At 36.6% G+C, this 12,889-nt stretch overlaps 1 protein-coding gene across 3 annotated transcripts in view; it reads right to left on the reverse strand.

Annotated features, from left to right (window-relative positions):
• The window catches only part of hook (hook microtubule tethering protein), a 439,379-nt gene that overhangs the window by 76,570 nt on the left and 349,920 nt on the right, over positions 1 to 12,889 (reverse strand). For all 3 annotated transcript variants that reach the window (XR_012966008.1, XM_076179534.1, XM_076179535.1), the window contains exon 13: positions 2,380 to 2,534. Coding sequence is in view for 2 of the 3 variants with exons in the window: in XM_076179534.1 (XP_076035649.1) it covers positions 2,380 to 2,534 (155 nt within the window). In the remaining variant the exon portion in view is untranslated. The remainder of the gene's footprint in view (positions 1 to 2,379; positions 2,535 to 12,889) is intronic.

Consider the following 12,889-nt stretch of genomic DNA (forward strand, 5'->3'; position numbering starts at 1 on the left):
TCCAGAACAAAGAAGAGAAAGAGGAGATCTGCTGACTATTTACAGAATTATGAAAGGAATGGAAGTTCTAGATAGAGATGATTTATGAAAAGAAATTCAAAAAGGATAGTTATAGGAGAGATCTGAAAAAGAATAACTTCCCACACGGAGTGGTGAATATCTGGAATAAAATGGATGAGGCAACAGTGTGTGCAAATACTATACAAGAATTTAAGAATAAACTTGATGCAGAGAGATACAAAGACGGGTCACTATGAGCATAGCTCCCTTCCTGTATAATACATCTAGGAAGAAATGACAGTGAAGAATGGAGAAGACCTCTAGGGAAACATACTACTTGATATGACCATTGAATATACAATGACTCAGTGGGTAAAGGAAAATACCAGATACAGAAACAATGAGGAACCACTGAAACTAGATTTAATACTTACATCAGAACCTGAAATTGTGGACAGAATTGATTACAAAACTCCAATAGGGAAGAGTGACCATGTACTTATTCGAACTAAAAGAGCAAATGGACTTAAGAAATGAGAAACAAATGCAAAAAACCAAAGAAAGTAAGAACAGAGGAAGATTGTGAATCATTACAATTAGATCTAGACAAAATCTGGAAATGGAGTCAAAAGTGAGAGGTAAACTTCAATATCAAGAAGTGTAGTATAATGGAGTTTGGAAAAAGTAAAAATAGAATATCGAGAAATTATAAAATTGGTGAAGAAGTCAAAAAAGTGAACTTGGAAAGAGACCTTGGAGTAATAATCAGCAAAGACATGACACCGGACAAACATATCAATAAAATAGTCAGAGAAACCTTCAACCTGTCAAGGTCAATGAAAGTGGCATTTGACTATTTGGATGAGGAAATTATTAAAAAATTATTAGTTACACTAATAAGACCAAAACTGGAGTATGCAGCAATACTATGGACACCCAGTACTAAAAAGAATATAAAGAAATTAGAAAGATTACAAAGAGCAATGACAAAGATGGCACCAACTCTCTCCAATTAACATACGAACAAAGATTGTCCAAATTGGAAGTAACAACTCTGGAACAAAGAAGAGAAAGAGGAGATCTGCTGACTATTTATAGAATCATGAAAGGAATGGAAATCCTAGAGATGATTTATTAAAATGGAACAAGGGAAAACAAGAGGGCATAAAAAAAAGAAACTCAAAAAGGATAATTATAGAAGAGATCTGAAAAAGAATGGCTTCCTACATAGAGTGGTGGATACCTGTAATAAATTAGATAAGGAAACAGTGTGTGTGCAAACACTATTCAAGATTTTAAGAAAAAACTTGATGCCGAAAAATACAAAGACAGGTCACTACGAGCATAGCTCCCTTCTTGTATAATACAACTAGGTAAATACACACACATATATGTATATATATATTTTTTCTTCTTTTTCTTTTTTATCAGACCTAGTTATGGATCAAAAGGTCTCTTGTCCACATGCTCTTCCTTTGTAATCCTTTCATATAATGGGATGGATGTGTAAATTGAATGTTCTTGGATAAAAATATGTACATATGTTCATATGATCTTTAAAGGGGAGGATTTTTCTTTCTATGTGTAGGTGGGTGGGAGTGGGTGTGTGCCTTTGCTGGCTACCTCCTTTATATGGAGGAAAAGGCCCTTGGTATATAGATAGAAGTAGATATATAGGTGTCATATTGGGGTGGTTGTGGCACAACCTCCTTTAACTTAATGTTTTACTTTGTAAAATTTTCTGAGTATTTATGTTTGTTTTGCTGATTATCATTTGGAATGATGTTGTGGAAATGTACTCATAATCTAGGCTGGTCTTTATCTGTCTGAAGACTAATTGAAAAGAGTTTCTATTGTCCAAAGCAAGAACTTGCTATGGATTTAATTCTTTCTTTCTTTTTTTAATTCTCACTGTCAGATCTACAATTTTATTGTAGGGAGTTTTCTTTTTCATTTGTCATCTTAGGTGATCAGTGTTACTGATATTTTCTAAGGTGATACTTCTATTCTATCATATACAGCTTTTTGTTTATACAACATATACAGCTTTTTGTTTATACAACATATACAGCTTTTTGTTTATACAAAGAACTTAAGATTTTTAAAAGGTGTCAAATTTTATGATAGAATACTTAGAAGCAAGAGTAGGAAACAGAGGAGGAGGAGGAGGAGGAAGAAGAGGAGGAGGAGGAGGAGGAGGAGGAGGAGGAAGAGGAGGAGGAGGAGGAGGAGGAGGAGGAGGAGGAGGAGGAGGAGAAGAAGGAGGAAAAGTGCATGAATCAATTAAATATACCAGTACTACTTGTCTTGTAGCTTTGCAAAACAAGGTAGAAAGACAAAAAATCATAAACAAGCAAAAATATCTACATAAATACTTACTCTTCTCTGCCAGCTTTCGCTCCAAATCTGCAATTCTCTTGGCTGCTTCAGAACTTGTCTTGCCTTGGGAACCTTCAAGAGAACGTCCTCTGGTAGAAACAATACGTGTGTCTTCTACTTCACTCTCCAGCTCCATAATGTGCTGATTGAGTTTTCTGTAGGACAAGGGCATGCATAGCAGGTCAACGGGCAGTCAGGTTATTCACAGCACTTTAAGGCCAGTTAAAGCAAATCTTCAATTCAAAATACTTTCATCCATGACCTTCTGCATAATTTAGTCTACATAAATGCAGCCAGTCAGTTCTTTCAGCAGCAATGAGTTCAAATTTGGGTTATCTTTTTCCTTGGCACTTTGTTAAATCTATTTCCCCTTCACCATAGTTAACCCAGTGAGGCATGCATGCTTTATATCTTTACAACAGAGAAATCAGTTTATTCAAAGTTCAATCTATACAACAGGCAAATGAAATTAGCCTTGACAGAATTGTCCATGAAAGAAATAAACTAACGCTGCCTTAATCCTTTCATTGAAGGTTGAGTTCCCCTCAACTGAGTAAAATTGCCTGATAACCACCTAGAATAAATAACCAAGATGAAAAAAAAGTACTTTTTTGTTACAGAAATGGGAGTGTGCGGAACAACTTCTCTCTAAAGAGTAAAATTGCATGGTGGTGACTAGATTTAGTCATAGAATACAATGAAAGGATTAATGCCTACAAAAGCAAATTCTCCTCAAGCACAATCAATCAAGAAACCAAACAATTTAAATTTTAAGTGATTTCATAAAAAAAAAAATATATATCAGGGAGATAAAACAGTCATATTCAAGAAAGCATTTTGTTAGGTAACAAGGCAGAAATTAAAGAGCAATTATAACTGCAACTCCAATCATAAGAATGTTTTTTTACCCTCACCATTTATTATTACTAGTATGTTATAAAACAAAGATATGAATTGAGACATACCAAATGTACTCTGGAATGGTACAAAGTAGTGTAATGACGTGTAAATTTTCTGGATTGTGGTAGTTGAAAAACAAGTTTAAAAAAAAAAATTATGCATTACTATTAATTTACCTGTAACATTATAGAAAAAAATTATGAATTTATTTTTTCTTTGGTAATTTTTGCAATCCTACCCTGATCTACCATTAAGCAAGTGGTAGGCCTATGGGTAAGTTGAGGGTTTTCAAAAAGTGATATGAGGATAATAAATAAATTCATAAAAAAACAAGAATTCTGGTTGCAGGATCTTCACTTCTTCAAAGTTATGTATGCATTAGTCACATTGTTATCTACAAATCTTATACCAAAACTTAAACATTTTATATTCTATCTTTTGTTTGCCTCAGTGTTAACAATTTCATAAAACTTAATACATTTAACTGTACTGGGGTAATGAATACATCTTGACATGTAGTCTGTTGTTTTGGGACACTCTAGCAGACCAGAGCCACACAGCATGCATATATGTTAGAGCAAAATTTCCATTCATTTTTATTACTGCTCTCTTCTTTATGATGTCACACCTTGAATATATTCTTTACTACTTGTATGACTATCTCTTCCTTCTCTGATCCCCCTATGATAGTGTGAGGGGCAGTCATGCTACCACAATATTCATGTGTGTTGTAGAAAGCAACTAAACAGGATGGGGTGAGAGAAACAGGGTTCCCTAATCAGTATTTTTCATTTGAAAAATCAAGGCATAGAGGGTTCGGGAGGACTCCAACCAGAACCCTAGTAATTGGATAATTAAATGTGTATGGATGTGGTACAAAAGAGAGCAAAAGGAAAGCTATTGTTAGTTTGTTTGAAATAGTGTTGAGTAAAACATCTTAAAGGGAAAGGCAAGTTGGAGTTTGGGAGTGTGGTGGGTAGGGAGTCCAGAGTAGCAAAACAAAAAGGAAGAGAAGGAGTGGCACTGTTGGTAAACAATATGATAGATAGTGCATGATGAAATGGAGAGAAGTGTCATAATATGGGCAACAGTGAGATTGGAATGGAAGATATGGGCATCTGAAAGTGCATAAGACCATGGTACAGTAGTGAGGAAAGTGAGGAGGTGATGGAAGCATTTTGAACTCAATAAGTGTGTAGGGTGTTCTGGAAAAAATGTTAATGTGCTGTTAGGGGCTATCAATGCTAGAGTAGGAGATGAGATGATATGGAGTAGTAAGGAGGTATGGGTAGAAGGAAGAAACTATAGCAGAGATATGTTGTAGATGTGTGCTACAGGGAAATTATATTCACAAAAATGAAAGACAAACATATGTATTTGTGGGACAAGAAAACATTGGTGGATTATGCAGTGGTGCCTAAAAGGATAATTGGAAGGGTTCTAGGCATTGATTTGCTCAAGGGAGAGAGCAGTGGAATGTCATACCATTCATCTGGTAGAAGGGAAATAGAGAGTGGAAGTTTAATAGAGAAGGAAGAAAAGTGAGGGTGGCAGAGAAGTGCCTAAGATGAGCAAATTGGATGAGAATGAGAAAGAATACCAAGTGAAGTTGAAAGGATTATGGGATGTAGTGAAAGATAAAGGAACAAAAGGAGTACAAGAAGAATGTTAAAGTACACAAACATGATATGTGGGATGAGGAAGATGGGAGGGAACAAGTGAGGCAGTGAATGACAAGGTGAAGTAAGGGTGGTCATGGCAGAAATAAAGCAAGTATATGAAGAAAATTGCAAAGAAGAAATTGACAAGTATGTAAGTGGTACAGAATAAAGAGGGTGGAAGCAAAAAATACAAGTGAAGGAGACCAATAGAAAAATAGATGTAACATGGAATTAGTTTAGTAGAGAAGGAAGAAAAGTGAGGGTGGCAGAGAGGTGCCCCAGGTGAGCAAATTGGATGAGAATGAGAAAGAATGCAAAGTGAAGCTGAAAGGATTATGGGATGTGGTGAAAGATAAAAGAACAACAGTTCAGGAAGAATGGGTATGTTTTAAGGAAGAATTGCTAAAGTATGTGGGATGAGGAAGATAGGAGGGAACAGGAGAAGCAATGAATTGTGGGGTGATGTGAAGGTGGTGATGGCAGAAATGAAGCAAGAATATGAAGAAAGTTGCAAAGAAGAAATTGGTAAATATGTAAGAAGTAGAGAATAAAGGGGGTGGAAGCAAAAAATGCAGGTGAAGGAGGCCAAAAGAAGAGTAGATGTAACATGAAATTTGTGTCTTGCAGAACATTTTGAAAGGAGTATAAAGATATTTCTAAAGGAAGTGAAGAGTGGAAGGGGGGATGTGTTGGGTGGAGAGAATGTTAAGGGTGCAGAGGAACAGATGGAAATGAAGGTGGTTAGGGTAAGATGGGCTAAGTATTTTGGGGAACTGTTGAACATAGATGAGGATAGGGAGGCTTTGACTGCGGTGGTCGGAGATGTAGGAACCTGAAAGTAAAAGTGGGCAAAACTATGGTAATGAGATGTACAGAGAGTGATGGTGGTTACAAGTTGGAAGTGCAGGGTGACACTGGAGAAAGTGGAGAGCTTTAATCATTTGGGATCACATGTAACAGGAATTGGAGTGGAGGTGGATTAAAGAGTAAAGTAAGCAAGTTAATGCATGAGGGGTAATGAAAAGTGTCATAGGAAATAAGTATCTGGGGATGAATACAAAGAGAAGACTGAGGGAGTGATTATGCCCAGATCACTGAATGAAGTAGATTTAAAATCTCAAGGAGGAAGAAAGGCCTTAAATGGATTTGAGAAGTACGGTGGGGATTATGAGGATGGATAGAGTATAAAATGTAGAGGTGAAGCACACATTGTGAGTGGAAAGAGCTAGCAGATAGGGATGATCATAGAATGTTGAAATGGTTTGGGTATATGGAAATTATGATTGAAGAAAGACTGGGAAAATGTAGAAAGCAGAAGTGGATGGAGGGAACTCGAGGGGAAGATGATCAATAATATGAATGGACAGGGTGAAGGGGCACTAGATACAAGAGGAATGTCTGTCTAGCAAGGAAGAGTGTACAAAAGATAGGTTGGAGGCAAGTTTAAAGGGTAAAAACAAGAAGAAATTGGAGAGCTTCCTCCTGGGGTCATATGTATCAGAGAATGTAGGAGTGGAGGTGATGAATTATATAGACAGGGAAACAAGTAAAACATAGAATCAATCCACTGCCCCAATTCTCTTGCAGGAGACCCATGGCTCCCAGCAAATAAATCTCTGTGGGGAATAAGAAGTGTCATAAAAATACAAAGCTGTACAAAGCTGGGGATGAATGCAAAGAGAAGACTGTATGAGGGAGTGATTATACCCATGGCACAGTATGGAGCAAAGAAGGACAACTGACAGGTACTTGCATATGGTGGTCCTACAAGATGGATAGTAAAGCTGACAATTTTCAAAAATTGTCAATACCTTCAACTCCATCCTGAGGAGCTGAGACTCAGTCTCCAGACTGGGCCTGAGATCTTTATCAACTTCAACTGTATTTCTTACATTTTTTTTTTTTTTACACATGAAAAGCTGGAAGCCAACAACTGCTTCCATTTCCATACTACTTTCAGCTAGCAACATAGAAACAGTCACACACATCCAAATGGCAAACATATATAGAACTTAGGAACAAATATGTATATATACACAGGAAAGAAAAAAGAAATTATGAAAAAGATATTATAGACAAATATAAGGACCAACCTGAACACTTTTACAGATATATAAATGAAAAACTAAAGAATAAACATGAAATAGTGAAATTGTGTGGAGATAAAGAATATATAGATGACACAGAGATGGTAGAAGTTATGATCACATTTTATATCTGTTTTTACAAATGAAAGCTCACGATCTTGGGAAGATGGACAACAAGAAAGATCACCCACGATGAAAGAAATAAAGGTAACACAAAAAGAAATAAGAGACCAGATAAAAAACCTAGATGTCAGGAAATCGCATTGACCAGATGGAATTGCAAATTGGATACTGAAAGAGTGTATAGATGAACTGACAGATAAACTATACAAGATAAATTACTTCTCAAATGACTTCTCACTCAAAGAAGGAAAGGTGCCACAAAATTGGAAAGATGCAAACATAGTACCAATACATAAAGGAGGAAATAGGGAAGATCCTACAAACTTCAGACCGGTATCCCTTACAAGCACAGTAGCAAAAATATGTGAAAAGATCATCAGAAACAAATGGACCAAACACTTGGAAGAAAATAAAATAATAAACCCCAAACAATTTGGCTTTAGAAGTGGAAGATCATGCACCACAAACCTTATCTGCTTTTACACGAGAATAATTGAGATAATACAAAAAAGAGATGGGTGGGCAGATTGCATCTTCTTGCATTTGCAGAAGGCATTCGACAAAGTATCACATAAAAAAATTAATAAGAAAAATTGAAATAATAGGAGGAATACAAGGTAAACTGCTGGAATGGATAAAGGATTTCTTAACTGGTAGAAAAATTAAAGTGGTACTTAGAGACAAAAATTTGAACTGGGAAGATGTGAAAAGTGACATCCCACAAGGCTCTGTACTGGCTCCTTTAATGTTTGCCATATATATAAATGATATGGATGAGGGAGTAAACTGTTATATAAACTTCTTTGCTGACGATGCCAAATTACTCAAGAGAGTAAGAACAGAAGATTGCATATCGCTACAAGAAGACCTAGACAAAATATGGGAATGGAGTCAGAAAAGTGAGATGAACTTCAACATAAAAAAATGTCGCATAATGGAATTTGGAAAAAGTAAAAATAGAGTATCAGCACAGTATAAAATTGGAAACAAAGAAGTCAAAAGAGTCGATTCAGAAAGGGACCTGGGAGTAATCATCTCAAGTGACTTGACACCTGATAAACATGTCAATAAATTATTTGGAAAGACATATAACTTATTGAGGTCAATGAAAGTGGCCTTCAACTACATAGATAAGGAGATGGTTAAAAAAATAGTTGTTACACTGATAAGACCTAAACTAGAATATGCTGCAACATTATGGGCACCTAACACAAAGAACATAAGAAAGTTACAAAGAATACAAAGAGCAGCGACAAAGATGGAGCCTACACTGACAAACCTGACATACAAACAAAGATTGGAGAAATTACATCTGTCATCACTGGAACAGAGAAGAGAAAGAGGCAATTTGTTGACAATTTTCAGAATTATGAAAGGGATGGAAATTCTCAACAGAGATGACTTGTTAAAGTGGGACAGAAGAGAAACAAGAGGACACAAAAAGAAACTAAAGAAAGACAGCTACAGTAGAGACCTGAAAAAGAATAGCTTCCCACATAGAGTGATTGATGTCTGGAACAAACTGAACGGAGTAATAGTGAATGCCAAAACTATACACAATTTTAAGAAGAAACTGGATGTGGAGAGATATGAAAACGGGTCACTATGAGCATAGCTCTCGTCCCATAAAATACAACTAGGTAAATGCACTGATACAATGCAAACAACAGTCTGAAATTTCTCCCCAGAGCGATAGATAGGAGGGCACAAGGACTGTGCCAATGTAGGGCTGCAAGTTTTCCATTTAGTGAAATTGAGGTAACAATTAATCAATCAAATTATGGAGCAGAGATCTGAAATTTGAAGGAGGCAGAAAGGAATATTCTAAACATATCAGAAATGAAGCATTCAAGAAGTATAGTAGAGGTCACAAGGATGGATACAGTGAAAAATGTTGAGATAAAATGTAGAATTGGGTTGGAGAGCTAGCCAACAGGGTTAATCAAAGAATGATGAAATGGTTTGGGCATTTGAAAAGAACAAGTGAAGAAAGACATTATATATATATATATATATATATATATATATATATATATATATATATATATATATATATATATACACACATATATATATATATATATATATAAAATGTGGAAACCAAAAATGGATGGAGGGAACTAGAGGGGATGACCAGGAATGAGGCAGATGGACAGGGTGAAGGGGGCATTGGATGCGAGAGGAATGTTGGTCAAGCAATGAAGAGAGTGTACAAAATATAGGAGTGAATGGAGAGCGGTCACTAATAGATGAGAGAATTATGTGACCTGAAGATTTTTTTTTAATCCTCTCAAGGGGAGAGGATAGCAGCAAGTTGGAAGTAAATCTTAAAGGAGAGGGGGAAGTGGACAGTTGTAAATATTTGGGGTCACATGTGGCAGGAAACGGAGGAGTTGAGGTAGATTGAGAGAAGCAAGTAAATGTCTTGGGGGATTGAAAAGTGTTATGAGAAATAGGAATCTGGGAATGGATGCAATGAGACTATATGAAGGGGTGATTATGCAAACAATACTGTACGGGGTGGAGACATAAAATGAGAGGCAGAAAAGAGAAATAATCTATTTATCTAGTTGTATTTACCTAGTTGTATCTTATGGGAAGGGAAGCTACACTCATGGTGTCCCATCTTTGTATCTCAGTGTCTAGTTTGCTCTTAAATTTGTGTATAGTTTTTGCACACACTACTGTTTTGTCCAGTTTGTTCCAGACATCCACCACTCTGGTTTTTGTTTTTTTTTCCTTCTATAACTGTCCTTTTTGAGTTTCTTTTCATGTCCCCTTGTATCTCTCTTATCCCAATTATTAAGTCTTCTCTATAAAGGACTTCCATGCCTTTCATGATTCTATTGACAATTTTGAAAGTGTTGGACCATCTTCGTAGTTGCTCTCTGGATTCTTTCAATTTTCTTTATATTCTTTTTGGTACTGGGTGACCATAGTGTCGTGGTATACTCCAGTCTAGGCCTCATCAATGTGACTAGTATTTTCTTCGCCATTTCTTTGTCCAAGTAGGTAAAAGGTACCTTTATTGATCTTAGCAAGTTGTAGGATTCTCCAACAATTTTATCTGTTTATCAGATGATTTGTGATGATTACTCCCAGGTCTTTTTCAGATCCCACTTTCTCTACTTCCTTAGTATCGATTTTATATTGTCCTGATATTCTTTTTTTTACTTTTTCCAAATTCCATTATGCTACATTTCTTGAGGTTGAAGTCCACTTCCCACTTCCGACTCCATTTCCAAACAGTGTTTAGATCTCTATAGCAATTCACAATCCTTTTCAGTATTCATTTTCCTCAGCAATTTTGCATCATCTGCAAAGAAACTCATGTAACATTCCACATCTCCATCCATATCATTCACATAAATGTGTGAGAAGTACGGTAGGGGTTACATGGTTGAATAGAGTGAGAAATCAGGTGAGAAGAGTGGGGGAGAAAAAGGTGCTGGCAGATAGGGCTGATGAAAGATTACTGGACACATGGAAAGAATATGTGAAGAAAGATTAGCAAAAGATATAGGGAAGGCATAGGTGGATGTAGTGAATTTGCAGGGATGACCAAAGATAAGATGGTTGGATGGGGTGAAAGGGGCTTTGTGCAAGGAGGGAATGCCTTCTGAGCAAGGAAGAGTTGCAGGGGATAAGAGCGAGTAGAGAAAGGCTGTGTATGGATGATATTTTAACATAATTCGAAGGAATTTTCTCCCCATCTTCACATTTTTCTATGTCGAGCAAGGAAGGGAGAGGGCAGGGGTTGGGGAGGAGTTGTAGGTAGTGGTGTATTTACCTAGTTGTATTATACAGGAAGGGAGCTATGCTCATGGTGACCCAAGGGATTTCTCAGTCTTCTCTATTTTCTGCACAAGGGGACAGAGGGGGGGGGGGGTGTCATTGTTTAGTGAGGTGGCCTTGCTGTGAATGCGCTGTGTCTTGCAGCACTGTTTCTGACCTGGGCGATGGGGAGGAGACAGGAAAGACCCTTTATTCATGAGGAGCTAAGATGAGAAGGAAATAAGAGTGGTGGATGGGAGTGGAATGGGTGGGAGTGGGTGCATGCCTTTGACTTTGCTAACTTCCTTGTAAGAGAGAAGCACTTTGTATAGAGATAGAATATTCTCAAGTGGATGAGTAGATGAGTGGTGTGTCAGTCAGCCATATAATGAAATGATAGGGGTAAACCAGCCCTGGTTGTTGGGCCTTACTATGAAAGTGCTGCATCTTAGTGCATTATCTCTGACTTGAACAGTGTGGTGGGGGATGGATAATCTTTACTAAAAAGTGCTAAGATGGAGGAGAAAGTGAATATGCTTTTGGATATGTGTAATACAAGTAATGGATATGTGTATGCTTTCACTTGGTCACCCATTTAAAATGGAGAAAATGACTTTTTGGTATATGTATGTATTTTGCAACTGCTACCTGAAGCACAAAAAATTAAAATAATTCTATAAGATCTTACTTCCCATTCTGGTTTGTGATTGGAAGGAAGACAAATGAAACTTTGCAAGGAGGAATTAAGCAAGAAAGCAACAAGCCCAAGCATCCCTTAGGTGCTGAAATAAAACAAAATTTTATGGAACCTTATAAAAACTATATTTTGATGAATACACTGCTATTAATTTATCATACAATCAGCTTGTGTATTATTAATTTGTGAACAAAAAATGCAGTTTAGAAAAATAATACAAGTTGCATCTACCACTACTACAAACTACCTCTTGTCCACTTGAATAGGCTTAGCAACATACCAGGTTTCTTACATGAAAGCTGGAGGTGCCAAGAGCTGCCAGAGGTGCAAGGGCTTGTACTTATTGCCACATATATCCCACACTTTGAGAGAAATATTTGGATTTTTTATCATGTGAGATCAATATAACATTAATCAATGAATGCATTGTGCTTTGGCTCATACTTAAAAAGAGGTGGGACAGTACAAGCAAAATTATTGAATGATGGAACCTTAAAGAAATTCATTTCCTATTTATCTATCAACCACAATTTAGAAAAGAAAAAAATATTGCAACATTATGTGCAAGGATTGCAAGATTCATGTCTCTTCCTCCATTTCTAGATAAGATTCATGTCTCTTCCTCCATTTATGGATAAAATCAGAAAAGAAATTAGCAGCAACGCCCAAAGGGTGACTCAGATGTGACTACTTGTGCTGTTAAGTAGGGCAAGGGTAGTTTGTAGTTTACATGCAACAACAACAACAAAACTCATGCATGCACAAGACATGCGTGTGCTCATATCACACAAGGCACTGCTTCACCACAATGCCTTAAAATTAGTGGCACTAACAATGACAGTTTTCATTACATGGAATGTCATTACCATGGCAACAATGTAAAGGTTAGCAAATTATTGCTTGGGTCCTGAATGGTCATATTGCATTCACTGACTATGGGCTCACTGGTTTATGAGTATAAATTAGTATTTTCTATGTACAGTTGGAGCTTGCCTAACTGTAATGTCAATGTTAAGTATCAAACATGAAAATGGAATGTCTGCAGCTCTGGGAATGCCATTAACTGGGGAATCACTGCTCTTACCTACACTAAATGTTAATGTAGCAAATGCTTACAAATAAAAGAAATGCTGGACATATTGTCTGAACAATCTTGGTGTTCACAAATATTATTACCTATACATTATGAACACAAAATACATTATCTGCTGTAGTAATCTTGCCTAATATCATGGGCATATGTATACAGTACCAAATCGCCAACAATG

Source organism: Oratosquilla oratoria, chromosome 43, assembly GCF_046742065.1.
Source record: "Oratosquilla oratoria isolate Oo_2021 chromosome 43, ASM4674206v1, whole genome shotgun sequence".
Lineage (NCBI taxonomy): Eukaryota > Metazoa > Arthropoda > Malacostraca > Stomatopoda > Squillidae > Oratosquilla > Oratosquilla oratoria.